The sequence below is a fragment of the Lepidochelys olivacea genome (genome assembly GCF_965140295.1).
Source record: "Lepidochelys olivacea isolate rLepOli2 genome assembly, chromosome: 5".
NCBI lineage: Eukaryota > Metazoa > Chordata > Testudines > Cheloniidae > Lepidochelys > Lepidochelys olivacea.
Window position 1 is genome coordinate 4,807,015 of NC_140415.1, and position 23,343 is coordinate 4,830,357.

The 23,343-nt window shown below is 45.0% G+C and overlaps 1 protein-coding gene across 3 annotated transcripts in view; it reads right to left on the reverse strand.

Annotated features, from left to right (window-relative positions):
- The window catches only part of DNAI1 (dynein axonemal intermediate chain 1), a 272,825-nt gene that overhangs the window by 242,412 nt on the left and 7,070 nt on the right, over nt 1–23,343 (reverse strand). For all 3 annotated transcript variants that reach the window (XM_084628046.1, XM_084628045.1, XM_084628044.1), the window contains one exon: nt 1,374–1,448. In XM_084628046.1, the coding sequence (XP_084484172.1) occupies nt 1,374–1,448 (75 nt within the window). The remainder of the gene's footprint in view (nt 1–1,373; nt 1,449–23,343) is intronic.

Genomic DNA, 23,343 nt, shown 5'->3' on the forward strand with positions numbered 1-23,343 from the left:
TTTCTTTCCCTTTTCAAAACAAGAGCAGCAGTTTTTTTATTTAATCTTCACGTTTTAAAAGATGACGACTCTAGTTCTCTTGCTCATATTACACCCAATCTCTAAGAGAGCCATAATGCAGAACATATTACATTGATGCTCTAAACTGAGACTGCTCAATGGCTCAGTAAAGGACCAGCAGTTATTTCTCAAATGTTGTTACATAAGCTACACCTAGAAATTATTTCAGATATAAAGATTTAGGGATCATATTTTAGGTAGAGCAATGTTAACCATTTTCTTGTAAAGGTCAGCAGGCGTTACACCACAGTACAAGCAAACATCCTAGCTGCACGGCCATAGCACAGACAGATGCTTTCACTGGGGTGTGGTGCTTGATGGTGTCATTATGTTACATCACTAATAGAAAACTGATCACTGTATGGATTAATTTACATTCCTTTTCATTACCATTATACTTGCAGAGCACCAAGTCACTGATTAAAGGGTATAACAGTTTGGGGCACTTTTTCCCGTTAAATTGGAATGTCTAATGAGTTGAATTTAAAATAAATCCATCTTTCTCTTAAATACATTTGCCTCAGTTCTATTAAACTTTACATCTCTTAGTCCAGAGATATGCAACCTGTGGCCTTAAAGCAATGTACAGAGTCTAAACTTCTCATGCATGCCAGGTCTCCAGCAGATTGACTGCAATAATGATCATACGAATGCTGCCTGCCACACAAGGCAGTAAGAGGAATGCTCAGCAAACTAAACAAAGACCCTTGGATCCTGCCCCATCCCTCCAAACAGCCATGACAATGCTTCAGTGAGAAGGGAACACTCACACAAACTCCCCAGTTCCGTTTGACACTGTGAGCCAAAATATAATCACAGTGTAAGATCCTCATGATGCAGTGTTACGGTTTCTGGGAGTTGCTGCCTCAGTATAAGATTGTTATTTGTACAACACCATAAGAGTACAAAGCACTGTACAATATCTACATGCGCCTAGCAATGACTGATGATAACTGTGGGGCCCAATGAGCATGGCCAGGTAATGCTATGTTGGCTACATGCCATGTACCAAGGAAATTCACTGTTTGCACATTCTAGTTTTCTTGAAAGGAAAGGGAAATGAAATAGGGCAGACTGGGTGGAGGGTCTTAAATGTGCTTTAGTTTTAATTTCCATTTTATACTCTAATTTGCTGATGTAATTCCCTTCTTAATGAGAGTCTAGAACAACCCTCTATTGCTAAATAAATTTAAATGTCACCAGTTATATCAAGTTGGCCATTACTGAAATGGAATCTACTTTGCTACTCATGGATGTAGAGAAATGCAGTCACTCAGAAAGTTTGGGATTTAGTGACAAGTTGTGACTCTTACCCGTTTTTTTGAGATGCTTTTGGCAGTCCTTGATTGTACTGGCTTAACTGCTGGTCCTATTTGTCCACCTTGGCTCTAAAACAAATACATACAAAATGTAAAACCAATGTAGAAGTTTATAACCACTTTCCTGATATAACCCAAGCAGAAATAAGAACTGAGACAAGCCCACCCAGGCTTGTTACAATAATAACAACTAATGTTTCTATAGCATCTTCATCCAAGGATCCCAGGACATTCTACAAACTGATTCAAAACTCTATATATGAATCATTTCGCCCCCCCCCACTGAAAAGCATCCACTTCTGGACTATAACAAACCAGAAATTTAATAGCACGCAGGAAGATGACGTGACAGTTCAGGACAGAAACTGAACAATTCCATATGAAATTGAAACCAAAGGACAAATTTAAGCCTGCAGAACGTAATTATGAAATTTAGCCAGGTCATCAGTGCTGTTATTCCTGCTCTTTCAAAAAATATGCCATAGGATCCATAACGGCCAAAAAATGCCATTTTAAAAAGTATACTGAATGTATCTAGGGAACAGAACACATCCTGTTTGGCAGGAAGATGGACATGACTCTAATATGACTTTCTCATCTCTTATATCAATAATTCCATTATTTGTTAGGCCTCTAGAGTAGGAATTCTTCAGACAAATCATTTTACATGATGACTCATGTGGTAACACAGATTATACTAGACCAAGGTTTTCTCCTGAAACTTTCAGTGTTGTTTGCCCTTCCCACAGGATAAGATGCTACCAACACTAGCAAGGTCTCAGGGAAGTTTATTCTGGAAAAGGGCATCTCAGAACTTTAACGTAGGGGCAGATCTATACATTCCTTCTGTTCAGAAAATGGGGAGTCATGACACAGAGTCCCACTGGCGGCTCACTACTCTGTATCAGCAACTCTTGGCGGGCTGGAAAAACTCACTTTACCTAACACATTACTGTCACAGTATTTCTCTGTCAAGAATACTGTGTGCGATATAAAATGCAATCTGGTGACACACTAATCAATAATTATTATCATTGTGAAATATATGTATTAACACTATATTAGGAATTGTAGATACTCACTGACATTATGCTTTGAAGTCTGTAACCAAGCAAAGGGAGAAGCAAGTTTTCTTCCAGACAAGAGGGAGGATAGTTAGCTCCCTGTCTCTAATGTAAATTGAGCATTGTGATTCAAGAGACAATGGGCAGTTCATTTTCATCCAAGGTAAATAGGAGGAACAAATTAGCAAGAAAATGTGAAATCAGCATGGGAAGATACTGGAGTCTGATCCCCAGGAGTTCATCCTGACTCTCGTGACAAAGACAATAAACTTTCAGGAATACATGGAACAACAAAAAGACATGTTGGTTTTCCCTCACCTAGGGGACAAAGAGGTCAGCGCTCTTTCTAACTTTGAACAGTGGATCCCCTGCCATGTGGGTGGGTGATGCTGAAAGGTTGCTTTACATAAGAAACTCATCTTCATCAAGGATTGTAGCCCGGTAAGTTTTAGTCACTTAAAAGTGTGTTCTACTTTCATTTTATTTGGAACCATTTCTGTCTCTATTATTCTTGCTTAGTATCACTTAGATCTTGGTTAATAAACTTCTCTTTCTTTTATCATAAGACTATCGCGGCACTATTATACCAAGCAGAGTGTGAATTCCTGACTAAATCAAGCAAGCTGCTGTGCACATTGTCTCTTTAGAGACAGCAGACTTGGTCATTTCTGTGGGTGTCCAGTGTCAACGGCTGGATGGTGCAGGGAGACACTTCTAGAGAGTTGGGAACTGAAATACATCAAGGGTTAACCTTCAAGGCACAGTTGGAACTAGTAGAATCATGAGGAATCTGTGGGGCTGGCAAACAAACTGGAGTGACTGGGAGTTGCCATTCAGTTTAGCACCAGCGGCTCTCTTTTATGCTGAGGCAGAGGGGTAATACATTGATTTACAGTTCTGGACACCTTGAGAAAGTGTCACAGGCATTTACACCCTTGTTTAATCAGCGACAATTCAACAACTTTAAATTTAATCATATTCCAAAAAAATAATTTTTTTGACTCCATTACAGTGCGAAGGGGCCAAGCTATGATTGATGTGACACCTTAACTTTCGGTTTCCTGGCTTTGGCATGATTAAGATCTCAACCACAATATGTCACCTAACAGCATATTTTACATTTAATTTTAAATTACTGGGATACTGTTCTTTTAAAAATCCCAAAGTACCATTGTCTGACTTTACTTTTTAGCATGCCTGCCAAACGCTGATAGGATTCAAATAACTACAGATACAAAAGTACTTTGCAAGTGTCCTCAGAAAACCCAACTAACATTCTAATAAAACAAATGAATAATAATAATAAAATAATAATAACGTGCACTCACATGGCACATAGCACCTTACACCTGCCAATCCCACAGTGTTTCATGAAATATTAACTGGGTCTCACTGTATCCCGTGAGATAGGAACTGTTATTATCCACTTCACATATGGAGAGAACACAGAAAGGTTAAGAGATTTCCCAAAGGTCACACACTGAAGTCAGTAGCTGAGCAGAGAAAAGAATCCAGGAATCCTGGCTCCCAGGCCTCTACTCAAACCATTAGACAATACTACCTTCTATAGTGTTTCAATCCAGCAGTAGTAGCTGATGTAGACATTCTATTTTAAAAGGAACACGCTGAACGTTAATTTAATGTGACTTAAGCAACAAAATTTAAAACAGATTTCCGGAGCACAATTTAATTTAGACCCAATTCAAAATCAAAGTCCTCGCTTTAAATAGGAAACCAAGCCTACTTACTATCCCCCCGTAAATGAGTCTGTAAATGCATTTATCTGGCAGTAAAGGCATTGACAAGGCAATCTGAAGGTAATTGTTTCTGGCAGTTGGGCATATTTCAATTAACACAGCATAAAGAGCAATCAGTGAAAAAAATCTGTAACTATATTAAAAACGAAAAGCGAGGCTGAAGAAAGCAAGAACCTGACTTCATCAGAAGCAAAAAGAAACTGGAGCAAACACTGTCCCCTCCCTGCACGCTCCCAGTCATGATTCCCCAGGTAATGAAGGGATTGCAGGACACTGGGTAATCCTACATGTCATGGGGTGGGGGGAATTAGGGACGATATAGCAGCACAAACTCCCTTTGAAACCCATGACCTTCTGCTAATTGCACTATGCATATGTCAACCTTTAACTTTTTAAAAAATACCATAATTAGCCCCTTCATTTATTCTCCCATTCTCACCTCCAAGCTATTTTCTATGAGGTTCCCTACACCTGGAATTCTCTTCCTGACCTAGTCTGCTGTGCTTATGGCTTCTCCTCCATGTGGTCTGTCCTTAAGCTCCAGGAAATTGTCCTCAAGGAATCAATTCTGAAGCACTCAGAGGAGAGGAAAGTGATCAGGAACAGTCAGCATGGATTCATCAAGGGCAAGTCATGCCTGACTAATCTAATTGCCTTCTATGACAAGATAACTGGCTCTGTGGATGAGGGGAAAGTGGTGGACGTGTTGTTCCTTGACTTTAGCAAAGCTTTTGACACGGTCTCCCATGGTATTCTTGCCAGCAAGTTAAAGAAGTATGGGCTGGATGAATGGACTATAAGGTGGATAGAAAGTTGGCTAGATTGTCGGGCTCAACGGGTAGTGATCAATGGTTCCATGTCTAGTTGGCAGCTGGTATCAAGTGGAATGCCCCAAGGGTCGGTCCTCGGGCTGGTTTTCTTCAGTATCTTCATAAATGATCTGGAGGATGGTGTGGATTGCACCCTCAGGACGTTTGCAGATGACACTAAACTGGGAGGAGAGGTAGATACGCTGGAGGGTAGGGATAGGATCCAGAGGGCCCTAGACAAATTAGAGGATTGGGCCAAAAGAAATCTGATGAGGTTCAACAAGGACAAGTGTGGAGTCCTACACTTAGGACGGAAGAATCCCATGCACCGCTACAGACTAGGGACCGAATGGCTAGGCAGCAGTTCTGCAGAAAAGGACCTAGGGGTTACAGTGGACGAGAAGCTGGATATGAGTCAACAGTGTGCCCTTGTTGCCAAGAAGGCCAATGGCATTTTGGGATGTATAAGTAGGGGCATTGCCAGCAGATCGAGGGATGTGATCGTTCCCCTTTATTAGACATTGGTGAGGCCTCATCTGGAGTACTGTGTCCAGTTTCGGGCCCCACACTACAAGAAGGATGTGGAAAAGAGTCCAGTGGAGGGCAACAAAAATGATTAGGGGACTGGAACACATGACTTATGAGGAGAGGCTGAGGGAACTGGGATTGTTTAGTCTGCGGAAGAGAAGAATGAGAGGGGATTTGATAGCTGCTTTCAACTACCTGAAAGGGGGTTCCAAAGAGGATGGATCTAGACTGTTCTCAGTGGTAGGAGATGACAGAACAAGGAGTAATGGTCTCAAGTTGCAGTGGGGGAGGTTTAGGTTGGATATTAGGAAAATCTTTTTCACTAGGAGGGTGGTGAAACACTGGAATGCGTTACCTAGGGAGGTGGTGGAATCTCCTTCCTTAGAAGTTTTTAAGATCAGGCTTGACAAAGCCCTGGCTGGGATGATTTAGTTGGGGATTGGTCCTGCTTTGAGCAGGGGGTTGGACTAGATGACCTCCTGAGGTCCCTTCCAACCCTGATATTCTATGATTCTATGATTCTATGAAGGAACCAGATTCTGATGGCCTTATTCATGAGTAGTGCCATTGAAGCCAAGTAGACTATTCACAGAATAAGGTACAGTACTATTATGAGTGAGGGTAGTGGAATTTGGCCCAAAGAAGCACGAGAAAAAATAAAACCCCTGTCATAAATATAAAGGGAAGGGTAAACACCTTTAAAATCCCACCTGGCCAGAGGAAAAATCCTTTCACCTGTAAAGGGTTAAGAAGCTAGGATAACCTCGCTGGCACCTGACCAAAATGACCAATGAGGAGACAAGATACTTTCAAAAGCTGGGAGGAGGCAGAAAAACAAAGGGTCTGTGTCTGTCTGTGTGATGCTTTTGCCGGGGACAGAACAGGAATGGAGTCTTAGAACTTAGTAAGTAATCTAGCTAGATATGTGTTAGATTATGATTTCTTTAAATGGCTGAGAAATTAAGCTGTGCTGAATAGCATGGATATTCCTTTCTGTGTGTCTTTTTGTAACTTAAGGTTTTGCGTAGAGGGATTCTCTATGTTTTGAATCTAATTACCCTGTAAGGTATTTACCATCCTGATTTTACAGAGGTGATTCTTTTTTACTTCTACTAAAATCCTTCTTTTCAGAAAATGAATGCTTTTTCATTGTTCTTAAGATCCAAGGGTTTGGGTCTGTGGCCATCTATGCAAATTGGTGAGGGTTTTTACCAAACCTTCCCTAGCAAGTGGGGTGCAAGGGTTGGGAGGATTTGGGGGGGGGGAAAGAAGTTTCCAAACAACGCTTCCCTAAGAAATAAACCCAGATAAATGTTTGGTGGTGGCAGTGGAAGTCCAAGGGCAAAGGGTAAAATAGTTTGTACCTTGGGGAAGTTTTAACCTAAGGTGGTAAAAGTAAGCTTTAGGAGGTTTTCATGCAGGTCCCCACATCTGTAACCTAGAGTTCAGAGTGGGGAAAGGAACCTTGACAACCCCAAAACAAAAATGGAACAACAAGAAGGGTGGAAAACATAACTGTATCAGCGCTTCGCCTCTTGTTGAATCCCCTCTCCCTCATTCTTTGTGTGTGTTGGCTGCACAGCTCATCCTCACCCTTCCTATGCTCTCTCAGTCCACTGCATGCATCCGATGAAGTGAGCTGCAGCTCACGAAAGCTTACGCTCAAATAAATCTGTTAGTCTCTAAGGTGCCACAAGTCCTCCTTTTCTTTTTGCGGTTACAGACTAACACAGCTGCTACTCTGAAATCTCTCAGACAGTATCAAGATGGCTGTCCCCACCTTGGTTCAGCAAATGATGCCAGTCTTTCTGGCCCATTTTAAAAAGTTTCCAACCAAGCATCTCCATGCTTTTTCCCACACTGTGCCTCATACATGGGAGGAATTCCTTGTAATATCTTCTAAGCCATCATACTTCAAATCCTTCCTTAAAATTCTTCTCTGCTCTGATGCCTACAAAAAGCTCAACAATGGGTCGGCGGCTGGTGTGCTGTCACCATTCCTCAGAATGTTGAGCAGTATCCTCCCATTGTTCCGCCCACCACCATCTATCTGTTTGCTGTATCCACCTTTTATCTATAATCTTATACTTAGATTGTAAGTTCTTTGGGGGAAGAGACCATCTCTTTATTATATGATTGCACAGCAATTGGCTCAAATGGTACCTGGCTGTGACAGATATTGCAGGAAGTTTCCCTGTCTTTGTATTACCCATATTGTATTAAGTGAATGAATGGTTTGTTTCAGAGTAGCAGCCGTGTTAGTCTGTATTCACAAAAAGAAAAGGGGTACTTGTGGCACCTTAGAGACTAACAGATTTATTTGAGCATAAGCTTTCGTGAGCTACAGCTCACTTCATCGGAAGCATTCAGTGGAAAATACAGTGGGGAGATTTATATACATAGAGAACATGAAACAATGGGTGTTACCATACACACTGTAACGAGAGTGATCACTTAATGTGAGCTATTACCAGCAGGAGAGCCGGGGAAAAAAACCTTTTGTAGTGATAATCAAGGTGGGCCATTTCCAGCAGTTGACAAGAATGTCTGAGGAACAGTGGGGGGTCGGGGAGGGGAAATAGTTTTATTTTGTGTAATGACACATCCACTCCCAGTCTTTATTCAAGCCTAAGTTAATTGTATCCAGCTTGCAAATTAATTCCAATTCAGAAGTCTCTCGTTGGAGTCTGTTTTTGAAGTATTTTTGTTGAAGAACTGCCACTTTTAGGTCTGTAATCGAGTGACCAAAGAGACTGAAGAGTTCTCCGACTGGTTTTTGAATGTTATAATTCTTGACGTCTGATTTGTGTCCATTTATTCTGTTAAGTAGAAACTGTCCAGTTTGGCCAATGTACATGGCAGAGGGGCATTGCTGGCACATGATGGCATATATCACATTGGTAGATGTGCAGGTGAACGAGCCTCTGATAGTGTGGCTGATTCTCTACGTAAAAGAATGAGAGACTGCTGAAGTGGAATTAATTTGCAAACTGGATACAATTAACTTAGGCTTGAATAAAGACTGGGAGTGGATGGGTCATTACGCAAAGTAAAACTATTTCCCCATGTTTATTTCCCCCCCCCCCTCCACTGTTCCTCAGACATTCTTGTCAACTGCTGGAAATGGCCCACCTTGATTATCACTACAAAAGGTTTTCTTCTGCCCTCCCCCCCACAGCTCTCCTGCTGGTAATTGCTCACCTTAAGTGATCACTCTCATTACAGTGTGTATAGTAATACCCATTGTTTCATGTTCTCTATGTATATAAATCTCCCCACTGTATTTTCCACTGAATGCATCCAATGAAGTGAGCTGTAGCTCACGAAAGCTTATGCTCAAATAAATTCGTTAGTCTCTAAGGTGCCACAAGTACTCCTTTTCTGAATGGTTTGTGTATCATTGTGGGCCAGGAACAGACAAAGAAATGACTTTTGCATAAATAGCCCAAGTTTAAAGTGATTCGGGGCCTTCATGCTGATTCCTGATCGAAAGGCTGTTATGAACTTGTAACCACAGGGAAAACCCAGTTGTGGGGTTTGAAGGACTGACAGCTACCAGAGCCCTATGTTGGAGTTGGGGGAGTGATCTCTAAGCTTTTTAGCATGCATATAGGTTTTTTTATTGTTTTAGATGCTTTCTCTGTAACGCTTTTACCTTAAGAATAAATGGGCTTGTTTAGAAGGAGCTCAGTGGTAACTTGTAACTGCTGGCAGCACACTGGTCATAGCCCTTGGAGAGACAGCAAAACACAGCAGATTGGCTTGCTGAGGAAATCAGTGTAGATCAGGTAAGTGTGCAGCCTTAAAACTCCTGGTCAGAAGGGAGTAAAATGTGGGTCTCTGCCCTGGAGAGGTGACAGCTGGGAGCAGAAAACCCTGAGGCTCGTGCCGTCAAGCAACCACGAAGGGGGAATACAGGTGCAGCTACCCTGCTTCCTAGGCAGTCATTTCCCAGTTTGTGTGTGTGCAACTGATTGTTCCTTCCTAAGTGGAGTACTTTGCATTTGTCCTCATTGAATTTCATCCTATTTACTTCAGACCATTTCTCCAGTTTGTCCAGATCATTTTGCATTTTAATCCTGTCCTCCAAAGCCCTGGCAACCCCTCCCAGCTTGGTACCATCCTCAAACTTTAAAAGTGTACTCTCTATGCCATTATCTAGATCAGGGATCGGCAACCTTTGGCATGCAGCCCACCAGGGAAAGCCCATGGCGGGCCGGGCCGGTTTGTTTATCTGCCGTGTAACGCAGGTTCGGCCGATCGCAGCTCCCACTGGCCGCGGTTCGCCGCTCCAGACCAATGGGGGCTGCGGGAAGTGGCGCAGGCCGAGGAATGTGCTGGCCACCCTTCCCGCAGCCCCCATTGGCCTGGAGCGGCGAACCACGGCCAGTGGAAACTGATCGGCCGAACCTGCAGACGTGGCAGGTAAACAAACCAGCCTGGCCCGCCAGGGCCTTTCCCGGGCAGGCCACATGCCAAAGGTTGCCAATCCCTGATCTAAATCATTTATGAAGATATTGAACAGAACCAGACTCAGGACCACTCCCTGTGGGACCCCACTCAATATGCCCTTCCAGCTTGACTGTAAACCACTGATAATTACTCTCTAGGAACAGTTTTCCAACCAGTTGTCCCCCCAAAACTTACAGAAGCTTCACCTAGGCTAGATTTCCCTAATTTATGAGATAGAATCATAGAATATCAGGGTTGGAAGGGACCCCAGAAGGTCATCTAGTCCAACCCCCTGCTCGAAGCAGGACCAATTCCCAGTTAAATCATCCCAGCCAGGGCTTTGTCAAGTCTGACCTTAAAAACCTCTAAGGAAGGAGATTCCACCACCTCCCTAGGTAACGCATTCCAGTGTTTCACCACCCTCCTAGTGAAAAAGTTTTTCCTAATATCCAATCTAAACCTCCCCCACTGCAACTTGAGACCATTACTCCTCGTTCTGTCATCTGCTACCATTGAGAACAGTCTAGAGCCATCCTCTTTGGAACCCCCTTTCAGGTAGTTGAAAGCAGCTATCAAATCCCCCCTCATTCTTCTCTTCTGCAGGCTAAACAATCCCAGCTCCCTCAGCCTCTCCTCATAAGTCATGTGTTCCAGTCCCCTAATAATTTTTGTTGCCCTTCGCTGGACTCTCTCCAATTTATCCACATCCTTCTTGAAGTGTGGGGCCCAAAACTGGACACAGTACTCCAGATGAGGCCTCACCAATGTCGAATAGAGGGGAACGATCACGTCCCTCGATCTGCTCGCTATGCCCCTACTTATACATCCCAAAATGCCATTGGCCTTCTTGGCAACAAGGGCACACTGCTGACTCATATCCAGCTTCTCGTCCACTGTCACCCCTAGGTCCTTTTCCGCAGAACTGCTGCCTAGCCATTCGGTCCCTAGTCTGTAGCTGTGCATAGATGGTCATGCAAGACAGTATCGAAAGCCTTACTAAAGTCAAGATTTGGTATGTATCTAAATCAATATATCTAAGCTCCCGGTGGCCATGGTTTGCCGTTCCTGGCTAATGGGAGCTGCAGGAAGCAACTGGCTGCAGGGACGTACTGGCCACCTCTTCCCGCAGCTCCCATTGGCCAGGAACGGCAAATTGCGGCCACTGGGAGCTGCGGGGGACCGTGCCTGCGGACAGTCAATGTCAGCAAAATGTCTCGCGGCCTGCAATCAAATTATCCTGATGGGCCGCATGCCACAGGTTGCCCACCACTGGTCTAAACTGATTTATTTTTTTTAATCGCTGTTACCTTCCCTCTTCTGTTCATTCCCTCTGAAGTATCTGGCACTAGCCACTGTTGGAAGACAGGATACTGAGCTTGATGGACCATTGGTCTGACCCAGTACTGCCTGTAGTAGAAAGAGAGAGCCGGAGACATGAGGCCTGGTATATGGGGCCTGGTATGAGGCCTAAGGCCTGACCTAAAGTCAGGCCCTGCTGAGATAAAGCAAAGTTAGCACGAGTCAAGCTGTGAGCAAAAGTCAGGCCCTGTTACAAAGCAGATCCTGCTTGCAGACTCACTCTCAAATACATGAACGTGGCAAGAACAAGGCTGCTGTTGCAAAAACACAAGCACGCTCACGCACTAAGTATTCATGTAAACACATTCCACAAAGGTAATGCCAGAACACCCCAATACAAGTTTATGGTATAAACACACTTCCCAAAGATGATACAGGAACACAGTGACCCCTCCTAAGGATAAGGTCAGGATGACAGGGTGATGGATAGAGATGTGTTGATCGAACCAACAGGTACAAGGTAAAGGATGGTAACAAACCACATCAGAGGGGTGATACATAGCTTGTTTGTATCAGTGTATAAAAGAGGGGTCGCAAAGGGGGTGCCTTGGCCCAGCTGAGGGGGGAATGCAAAGTACCACCGTTCACTGAGCTGGTCCATTGTCACGGGCATACACGTGCTAGCGTACCTGTAGGCATAGGCGCCAACTTCCACTGGTGCCGGTGGGCGCTCGACCTGCCTCTGCCCCCGGCCCCAGCCCGACTCCACCCCAGCCCTGCCCCATTCCAACCCCTTCCCCAAAGTCCCTGCCCCTATTGGTCTCCTTCCCCAAATCCCTGCCCCAGCCCCGCCTCTTCCCCACCTCCTCCCCTGAGCAAGCCCGTTCCCGCTCCTCCCCACTCCCTCCCAGAGCCTGTTATGCCACAAAACAGCTATTTCACGGAGGCAAGTGCTGGGAACTAGGGGGAGAAGCGGGGACACAGTGCGCTCAGGGGAGGAGGTAGAGGCGAAGGTGAGGTGAAGCTAGGGGGCGGGGAGCTTGGCTGCCAGTGGGTGCAGAGCACCCACTAATTTTTGCTCCAGTCCCTGTAGACATTGAGCCGGGGAGCTAGTACTATGCTTTGTCAGCAATAAACCTGGCCAAGGGCCTTCGCTACTGACCGGAGTCTGTGGTCTTCTTGGGCAATATGACTGGAACCTGCTGTAGAGGCTATCTGGCCAGAGCCAGTGTGGCATGCACTGCATGCAGGGAGAACACAGATCGAGCAGCCAACAACTGACAATACTGGCTTTTTTTATGTTCCTGGTTTTTTGCTTGTAAACTGTTTATCCCCACCTGCAGATCACCTCTTATTGGTTACTACTGGTGATGGTGGTAGTGGGTAGATCCTTTGCTGTGTCCTAAAAAGCAGAGATCTGCTCACAGGGGCAGCATTCGCTCAAACCCAACACTGACTCGTGGCTCACAGGAAAGGAGGCAGCTGCACAGACTTTTCAAAAAGAAAAGTGTCCATCCTTGACATTCAGGACAAAATCTTGCCCTGACTGTCCAAGTGAGAGGGTGCAGTGATGTCATAGAGGGCCCCATCCCATCAGCCAGGGCAAGACTACAGTACAGTAGCCTATGCTGGTGGGTGCACCTGACAGTTACTCTGAGCAGAACATTTCTAGACACAGGGTAGCTCTTGCTGCTGACCACAGCATAGACACTAGACACACCCCTAATCTGTTGATCACATCGCCTCGGGAGCATTGCTAACCCTTGAGCTGGGTAAAGTTCCTCCCTATGCTGTGCCCAAGGCCTAAAGTGGGCTGGGTTGCACGGGGTTGCAGAGCCAGCCTAAAATACCAGAGTAGTTGGAGTGAGGCTTAGGCAGGTTGGTCATGTTGCCAGCCACTCTAAACAAGCTTTGCAGGTGCTGGAAATTGCTCATGAACTAATGAAACAGCCATCAGAGGGTAATGCCAGACCCAGCCTTTCTTTAAGATCATTATAAGATATGCCTGTACCCTCTCTTTAACCACCCCCACACACACACACTCATTCTCCAGCACTAGGTGATCAGATGTCACAATTCAGCAATCCAAATATGCCTCCTGCTAAATTTACTTTCTCTTCCAGAGCACAGACACTATCATTCCTGCTTTCCCCACAGCAGAGCACACGGGTTAGCATGTAATCTGACATAACAGATGAACAAATCATTGGCAGCTTTCGACGAGGAGGCAGTTAATGGGAGCTGAGGTTGACGTTTCAGCAAAGCCATCTAGTAATTTCCTACTAGCATCTTATTCTTGTTTTGAATGTCAGCAGCCTCCATAATGAAGGACTGTGTGATACAATGAGCACTGAGATAAAGCAAAGGGAGGCAAGGCCACTTCTGGTTTTCTCTGCAGCAGACATCAATTTACACACAATATGGATGCCAATTTAACAGCTATTTGCAAACTAGTTTTTTTTTAATCTGCTCTTTGAGAAACACTAACCTGAGAGTTCATTTTACATAAGAATGGCTTAGTGCACCTTTCGAGCCAAGAGGCACTTCTGCAAGGAACAAAAGAAAACATGTTTGAGTGTTGCTTGTGTTTTGTGGAAAAACTCTTTTAGTTTCTCGTTGACAATTTACTTGGATAGAAGTAAAAAACACTTACACATCAATGGGCACAAGCCTGTGCCTCTAGGGTAATGAGAAATGTCTTGCTGTCCAAACTCATAAGCCTTGCCTACATTGGGAATATTACCCATTACTGACATCAGATGTTGACAAAAAGTGCAGCTGAACTGGTTCAGAATTCAGTTTAGCTGTAAGTGCAGACAAAGAAAAACTGTCTCCAGCACCCGTTAAACTGGTTAAATCTTGCTTTTAATCAGGGCCAGATCATCAACATGTATATTTGTCAGCAATGGGTGCATTTCACAATAAAAGACAAGGCTATAGGATGCTAGAATCACAAAGCTGAGAGGATTCTGGATCTGGCAAAGGTCACACCAGAGTGCCTGTTAATATCCTGTCAATGAGACAAGTTAGATGTCTTCAAATTGACAGGGCCTGATGAAAAACATCCTAGAAAAATTAAGTTGCTGACTGAGGAGATATCTGAGCCATTAGTGATTATCTTTGAAAAGTCATGGAAGACGGGAGAGATTCCATGACTTAGAGGAGAGGAAAGTGATCAGGAACAGTCAGCATGGATTCACCAAGGGAAGGTCATGCCTGACTAATTGCCTTCTATGATGAGATTACTGGTTCTGTGGATGAAGGCAAAGCAGTGGATGTATTGTTTCTTGACTTTAGCAAAGCTTTTGACACGGTCTCCCACAGTATTCTTGTCAGCAAGTTAAAGAAGTACGGGCTGGATGAATGCACTATAAGGTGGGTAGAAAGTTGGCTAGATTGTCGGGCTCAACGGGTAGTGATCAATGGCTCCATGTCTAGTTGGCAGCCGGTGTCAAGTGGAGTGCCCCAGGGGTCAGTCCTGGGGCCAGTTTTGTTCAATATCTTCATAAATGATCTGGAGGATGGTGTGGATTGCACTCTCAGCAAATTTGCGGATGATACTAAACTGGGAGGAGTGGTGGATACGCTGGAGGGCAGGGATAGGATACAGAGGGACCTAGACAAATTGGAGGATTGGGCCAAAAGAAATCTGATGAGGTTCAATAAGGATAAGTGCAGGGTCCTGCACTTAGGACGGAAGAACCCAATGCACAGCTACAGACTAGGGACCGAATGGCTAGGCAGCAGTTCTGCGGAAAAGGACCTAGGGGTGACAGTGGACGAGAAGCTGGATATGAGTCAGCAGTGTGCCCTTGTTGCCAAGAAGGCCAATGGCATTTTGGGATGTATAAGTAGGGGCATAGCGAGCAGATCGAGGGACGTGATCGTTCCCCTCCATTCGACATTGGTGAGGCCTCATCTGGAGTACTGTGTCCAGTTTTGGGCCCCACACTACAAGAAGGATGTGGATAAATTGGAGAGAGTCCAGCGAAGGGCAACAAAAATGATTAGGGGTCTGGAACACATGATTTATGAGGAGAGGCTGAGGGAACTGGGATTGTTTAGTCTGCAGAAGAGAAGAATGAGGGGGGATTTGGTACCTGCTTTCAACTACCTGAGAGGTGGTTCCAGAGAGGATGGTTCTAGACTATTCTCAGTGGTAGAAGAGGACAGGACAAGGAGTAATGGTCTCAAGTTGCAGTGGGGGAGGTTTCGGTTGGATATTAGGAAAAACTTTTTCACTAGGAGGGTGGCGAAACACTGGAATGCGTTGCCTAGGGAGGTGGTGGAATCTCCTTCCTTAGAAGTTTTTAAGGTCAGGCTTGACAAAGCCCTGGCTGGGATGATTTAATTGGGCATTGGCCCTGCTTTTGAGCAGGGGGTTGGACTAGATGACCTCCTGAGGTCCCTTCCAACCCTGATAATCTATGATTCCAGAGGACTGAAAGGGCAAATATAGTGCCAATCTATAAAAAGGGGAATAGGGATAACCTAAGTACTTATAGACCAGTCATCTTAACTTCAGTACCCAGAAAGATAATGGAGCAAATAATTAAACAATCAATTTGCAAACACCTTGAAGATAATAAGGCGATACATAACAGTCAACATGGATTTGTCAAGAACAAATCATCTCAAATCAACCTCATAGCTTTCTTTAACAAGGTAACAAGCTAACAAGTTGTGGATAGGGGAGAAGCGGTAGATGTGGGATATCTTGACTTCTGTAAGGCTTTTGATGTTGTTGTCTCACATAACCTTCTCATAAACAAACTAGGCAAATACAACCGAGATGGAACTAAACTCACGCCACCCTCAGGTTAGCAAAGCACAACTCGACACCTCATGCCTCAGTCATGGCCCCAGGCCTAACATTCCCAGGTCCACTATAAAAAAAAATCTGTCCATCAATTGTCTGAGGGAATGTGCAAACTAAGGAACAAATGGGACATGAAAGTGTAAATGAAAAAGTAAGATGGCCTGTGACGGGGTGAATTCACTCCGTACTGGACAGGGAAGAATTAACTCCTCACTGTGGGTAGAGAAAGCGTCACCCCACATTCCTACTGGCCATGCTCCAGGTGTAGCAATGTTAGGATATAGATATTCAGGCCTGTCTGTAAAGGCCTGTACTCTAAGAATTTAGGTGTATTCTTATCACTTGGCTAGTTCTAGAGGTATAAAAGAGAGAATCAAAATCACTGTCTGCCGGTGTAAGCGCTTTCTCTTACTGTGACAGTTTGAGGCCCTGTGCTTAGGCTAGGGCCTTTGGCTAAGCAGCAGAGGCAGCCATAAGCTGGGAAGCGAATGGTCAGATCCTCACATTCCAAACTAGTCACACTGAAAAGGTGCTATTGGGCTGTTAAGAATACAGTCCTGTCCTGATAGTGCCTATCACCTCCAGAGAAAGGGAAGTGCCTAGAAAATGTAAAAGGAAACTTAGTTTGATAGCATCCTGTCTGGCAAGAACTCACTTATCAATAGCTGGGATGTGAAATCCTCACTTCTGTGTTGTTCTATCACTGTAGTCCCCATTTCCCTATTGTTTGTCTGTATAATCTCTGTCTGGTTCTGTGACTGTTCCTGTCTGCTGTATAATTAATTTTGCTCGGTGTAAACTAATTAAGGTGGTGGGATATAATTGGTTAAATAATCATGTTACAATATGTTAGGATCGGTTAGTTAAATTTCAGGAAAATGATTGGTTAAGGTATAGCTAAGCAGAACTCAAGTTTTACTATATAATCTGCAGTCAATCCGGAAGTAACGGGGGGGAATGGGAACAGGGAATGGGGGTGGGGAAACTGGAATCATACTTTGCTAAGGGGGGGAATGGGAACAGGGACACAGGTAAGGCTCTGTGGTGTCAGAGCTGGAAAGGGGGACACTAAGGAAGGAACTGGAATCATGCTTGCTGGAAGTTCACCCCAATAAACATCGAATTGTTTGCACCTTTGGACTTCAGTTATTGTTGATCTCTGTTCATGCAAGCAGGACCAGGGAAGTAAGCGGGTGAAGGAATAAGCCCCCTAACAAGCAGCAGTATAAGAGGGAGCGTCCCGGCTCAGTCTGAGCTGAGTGCTGGAGAGGAAGGACACTCCTTGCTGTCTCCTGCCCAGGAATCACCAGAGCCCTAGACCTCAGAAGCCAGAGGCGCCGAGACCCGCACGGACACCCAGCTACCTGTGGACACCACAGTGAGCTCCAAGCTACATGGAGTTGCACTGGCCGAAGAACCCAGAGACCCCGAAGAAGCACAGATCACACTGGAGTGACAAGGTAGCAAGTAGCTTGTGCGGGGGACAAAGCCATTGTCCCGAGGCTGGTCAGCATGTTGTAGACAGATCCCCACTGACCCAGTGGCAGACTCACTTGCCACTGCAAGAGTCCTGGGCTGGGACCCGGTGGAGCAGCGAGGGCCCAGGTCCCCCTACCTGGCTGCTGCCCCCAGGTGATGGCCCAAACTCCGCCCTTCCAAGCAGCCGCCTGATCATACAGTCCCGCCCAGAGGGCAACTTTATTGGCTCCGGCCGCTAGGCCATGCAGTCCCACCCAGAGGGCTACCCTATTGATTCTGGCCACTAGGCCACACAGCTGCGCGCAGAAGGTGACTCTGCTGGCTCCAGCTGCTAGGCCATACAGCCATGCCTTCAGGGGTATCTCCATCAACTCGGGCCACTATACCTGGCTGCTGATGAACCCAGTGGATCATTAATGACTCTGGCTGCTAGGCCTTACTGCCCTGCAGACCCAGGATATCTCCATTGACTTTGCCCATTGGGCCTTACTGCCTTGCAAACCCCGGGGTACCTCTATGGACTCTGGCCGCTAAGCCTTACTGCCCAGCAGAGAAGGGCTACCCACCGGACGTGGGTCACATGACCCTATTGCCCTGTGGAGCAAGGCGATTCCATAGACTCTGGCTAGTGGGCCTTAAAGCCCTGTGGATCAATGCATCTGTATGGACTCCTGCCCTTACGTCTCATGGCCTGGAGACTGAGGGCAACTTGAAGGATGGGGTGAACTCACCCCACACTGGATGGGGTTTTCCCCACCCCGTCACACCTGGTGGAGAATGTGGGTAGTGATCAGGACTTGTCGAGAGGCCCATACCTAAATCCCTGGTAGGAGGGAATGGGTTTTCCCTCGACAGGTAGTGGTATTTCACTGCCCAATAAATTATTAGACCACAAAATGGAATCAGACAAGGTTTTGAAGTGGCTCCTGGAATGCCAGCAACAGCAAATCACCAATAAACAACAGCAGATGATGCGTGAACTGGTCACCCAGCAGCAAGCCCAGCAGGAGAGGCTTGGGCAACAAATGGCTTTATTACGACCAGGGGGCAGTCCAGCCACCAACCCAACGGGGTCCAACGCCAGCGCCCTACCATGCAGCCTCCCGCTACGACTTACCAAGCCATGAGGTTCTCTATGCCGGTCCGAGACCCTGAACCACCTGCCAGGCCCGACTCTGAGGATGACGACCACCTAGTTTCACCCCAATGGGAAGAAGATCCTCGGGCAGGAACCAGGCTAATGAAGGAAGATTGGCTGGCGAGGTGCACAAATGCTGTTATGAGTGCAATCAAGAGAGGCACTGATGACGAGATTGCCCCTAAATGGATTGTAACTATGGACAGGTGTGGGTAGCTAGCCCTCGAGCCTGGAAGAAAGCACCTGGGAAGCGTGGAGTCCTTGTGCCCCGTGGCTCTTATTGACTCTGGATGTAGTCAGACCCTCATGTGGAGCAAACTGATCCCGGATCTCGAACCAGCAGGATCCCGAATTCACTTACAGTGCGTCTGGGGATGTGCACTCCTACCTGACTTCCTGGGTAGCATTAGAGATCTCTCACCACCACGCAGTCCTGCAGGTGGTCCTTTAGCATCTCTATCGTCCAGTGACCCCACTGGTTGTTTAGCAGTCTTCCTGCTTCTGATGTACTTAAAAAAAAATTTATTACTTTTTGAGTCTTTGGCTGGCTATTCTTCAAATTTTTTTTTTGGCCTTCCTAATTCTATTTTTACACTTCACTTGCCAGAGTTTATACTCCTTTCTATTTTCCTCAGTAGGATGTAACTTCCACTTTTTAAAGGATGCTTTTTTGCCTCTCACTGCTTCTTTTTCTTTGTTGTTTAACCATCACCTGTCAGGGATCATCTAGATAATACTTAGTCCTGCCTTGAGTGCAGAGGACAGGACCAGATGACCTCTCAAGGTCTCTTCCAGTCCTACGATTCTATGAATGAGCAATCTAGACCTATTTTCCATCTTTCTTTTAATTATTTGATTTCCATTTTTTAAATAAACTTTTATGAATCTGAGAAATTTGGGCCACTTTTTAAAATGGACTCTGCATAGGATTGGTATTAGAGACCCCTTGGTTCTAATCCTAGTTCTGCCACTGACTTGTTATGTGTCACATAGGTCAACATTTTCAAAAGCGTGCTCTAATTTTGGGTCTCACTTGAGAAGCTTAGGGCCTGATTTTCAGATGCTGGGTGCCTGACACTTCCGCTGACTTCAGTTAGGGTTGTGGGTGAAGTTGGCATTAACCTTTTTATGACTCTCTGTCCTCATCTGTAAAATGGGTTCAATATTACCTACTGTAGCTCACAAGACAGGGGTGTTGTGAGATGTAACAGTTTGTAGGGCACTTTGGGATCCCCTGAGGAGCTTATAGACGTATAAAGTATATTTTATTATTATTAACAAAAGTGCATTAAGAGCACAACACTCTACCCATTCACAATGATTTCTAACAAATTTGGAACACACTCACGTACACACCCCTATTAAAGAAAACACATACAAAGAGAATGGCCTAAAAGCATTTTTAATTTGGACTAAGACCAAGTCAAATGGTTCACATTGAAGCCTGTTGCTTGTATGCCAGATGACAAACTGGCCATTGGAATCACAATCCAATTCAAGAAAGTATCCAATCTGTCCAGAGCCAGAGACTCAAGGAGAAGGTGACAGAAGAAACGTTGGAGTCATCAGGATGAGGAGATAAAGGGAGAGGAAGAGTCGGGCACAAAAGTCAGAAAAGAAGGCAAAGCGAGGATGGGGCCAGAGGAATGGTAGATAACTGCCACCTGCAGGGAGAGAAAAGTTGATCATGTGCCTTTTGTAAGGTAGAGCAGATATGGGAGAGTGAAGGAGGGTCTCGAAATGGCATGAGGGGAAGAGGAAGAACCTGACAATGAAGGGGTTTATCTGAGCTGAGGGAATGGGCCCAAAAGGAAAGTGTAACAAGGACAGCGTAGTCACAATGAAAAATCAGAGGGGTTAGGCTGGTTAAGGTGATAGGGAGAAGATGGAACTTCTGAGATGAAGGGACAGCAGTGAGTTTTCAGGAGAAGTGGTCCACATGGAGGCAGCAGATGGAATGAAGACACACAGCATCAGGAGGCAGGAATACAGGTTAGCAGGCAGCCTTGCTTTCTGGTTAAGGGGACATGAGAGGATTTGGAGGCTCAGGAGCTTGCCCATTTGTATTCAATAGAAATTAAATTGACACAAACTGGGAATTAGACCTTGACCCACAACCTCATTTCACATAGGCCACCAGTCTTCAGCTAGTAATTAATCTGGGCCTGTTACTGCAGTGAGTTCCGCACAGGTGTTCACCCTAATGGAACTCACTCCAGAACCATGGCCCTAGTCACTACTGACATGAGCTGGATTTGAGCCATCAGACTAGAAGATCTCTTTATTCCAGAAACAGTCATCTGAGCCATCCAGCTCCCTCACAGTAAGGATATTCCTGGCAGAAGCATGTGCAATGGCCATCAAAATTCGTAAGCATGCAGCCTCTATAGGACAGACTAATCAAGATGCTCCTGGAGGTTGCTTGAGACATAAAAACCAGAAGCGCTTAAGCCGTTTATGATATCCAAGAACCCCAAGATAAAATTAATTTCACTGCAGCACATTTCCTAGGCTTTTCAAATACAATATGAATCTAAAACTGTACATTTCAAAACATTTAAAACAATTACAATATTGTGACACCCACAAGGTGGGTAAGGTAAAATCTTTTTGAACCAACTTTATTGGTGAGAGACAAAAGCTTTTGAGCTTGCACAGAGCTCTTCTTCAGGTCTGGGAAAGTTACTCGGTGTCACAGCTAAATACAAGGTGGAGCAGGTTGTTTGGCATAAGTAGTTCACTTAACACGTATTTCAAGGGTCCATTCAAGGTGAAGTGGTCCATTCATCGGAGTGAGCTGTAGCTCACGGAAGCTCATGCTCAAATAAATTGGTTAGTCTCTAAGGTGCCACAAGTACTCCTGTTCTTCTTGCGGATACAGACTAACACGGCTGCTACTCTGAAACCTGTCATAAATCTAGTGTTTCTATTCAGTCTGTGATTTTTAATATCTAGCAAAGTTATGACGGGTTTCAGAGTAGCAGCCGTGTTAGTCTGTATCCGCAACAAGAACAGGAGTTCTTGTGGCACCTTAGAGACTAACAGATTTATTGGAGCATAAGCTTTCGTGGGCTACAGCATCCGATACATCCGATGAAGTGGGCTGTAGCCCACGCGGATGCTGTAGCCCACGAAAGCTTATGCTCTAATAAATTTGTTAGCAAAGTTATGAATTTAAGCTCCCAAGCTCATCTTTTGAAGGTGTCCTGCAGATTTCCTTTGAGAATCAGGACATAGAGGTCAGCTATAGAGGTTATAGCTTGTGAAAAGTGTTCACCCACAGGTGATATGATGTTTTTGTCTTATAATTTTTCTGTGCAGGCTCATTGGAGAGCATAGTGATTACAGTGTCTCTCCTTTGTCTGTCTGTGCTGCAAGGTTGGTTTGAATTCCTTTCTCGCTCTGTTTTGGGAAGCAGAGGAGCATTAGAGATTCTTGACACCTGGGAATCAGTTGAGTTGCCTTACCACTAATTGGCCAGAAAAGATAAGAGCTAAGCCCCAGATCCTCAAAGGTATTTAGGCTCCTAACTTCCATTGTCCAGGTTTAATCCCCAACAAGCCTCACCTGGCCTCTGAAGAAAGCAGAGTGCAGGGCCAATCAATACCAGAGAGGGAGCAGACAAAAACAGCTCTCCCCTATTTGGGAGGATGACAGTTAAAATGTCAGAGACAAGGTGGGTGAGGTAACATCTTTTATTAGAGTGACTTCTGTTGGTGAGAGAGACACACTTTTGAACTACACAGAGTTCTTCATCTAGTCTGGGAAAGGTACTAGGGAAAAAGAAAAGGAGTACTTGTGGCACCTTAGAGACTAACCAATTTATTTGAGCATGAGCTTTCGTGAGCTACAGCTCACTTCATCGGATGCATACCGTGGAAACTGCAGAAGACATTATATACACACAGAGTGTCACAGCTAAATACAAAGTTGAACAGATAGTTTAGCATAAGTAGTTAGCCAGTATTCTAAGGGACCATTTGAAGTGCAGTGGCCTGTTAACACACCTGTAGTCATAGGACAAAAAGTCATACAGGGCTACAATAACGCTGAATACAACAATGGAAGTTCAAATGTTGGAAGCTATTGATTGCCTATTCCTGAACCTTGTAGTTGTAGCCATGTGGATCCTAAGATATTAGAGAGACAAGGTGGGTAAAGTAATATTTTTACTGGCCCAACTTCTGTCTGTCTCCAACAGAAGTTGATCCAATAAAAGATATTACTTTATCCACCTTCTCTCTAAATTCCTGAATACTGGCAGTTTAAGTTACATATGCAGAGGCTAAAACCTTGGTGGACTGCTGGCTGGGGAACATGAATTGTAACTTAAGGTTTCCGTGTTTTGGACTGTTTTGCTAAAATCCACTTCCAGCTCAGGTGAGGACAAGAACAATTTTTATTCTACCCTTGAGAGAAAAAACACCTGTGGGTTTTGGGTTTTTTTCTTTTTTTTAAAGAAGCTGATTCAGGGTGTTCCTTGTGATGAGGAACCAACATTGTATGGACAAGAACAACCAGTTTGTGCCACTCAGAAGTATTAGCTCCTCTCAGTACCTTCAGCTGGCTTTTAAGTTAAACCTTCCAGCTCTGGGAGGAGAGAATGCCTTCAACTCTCA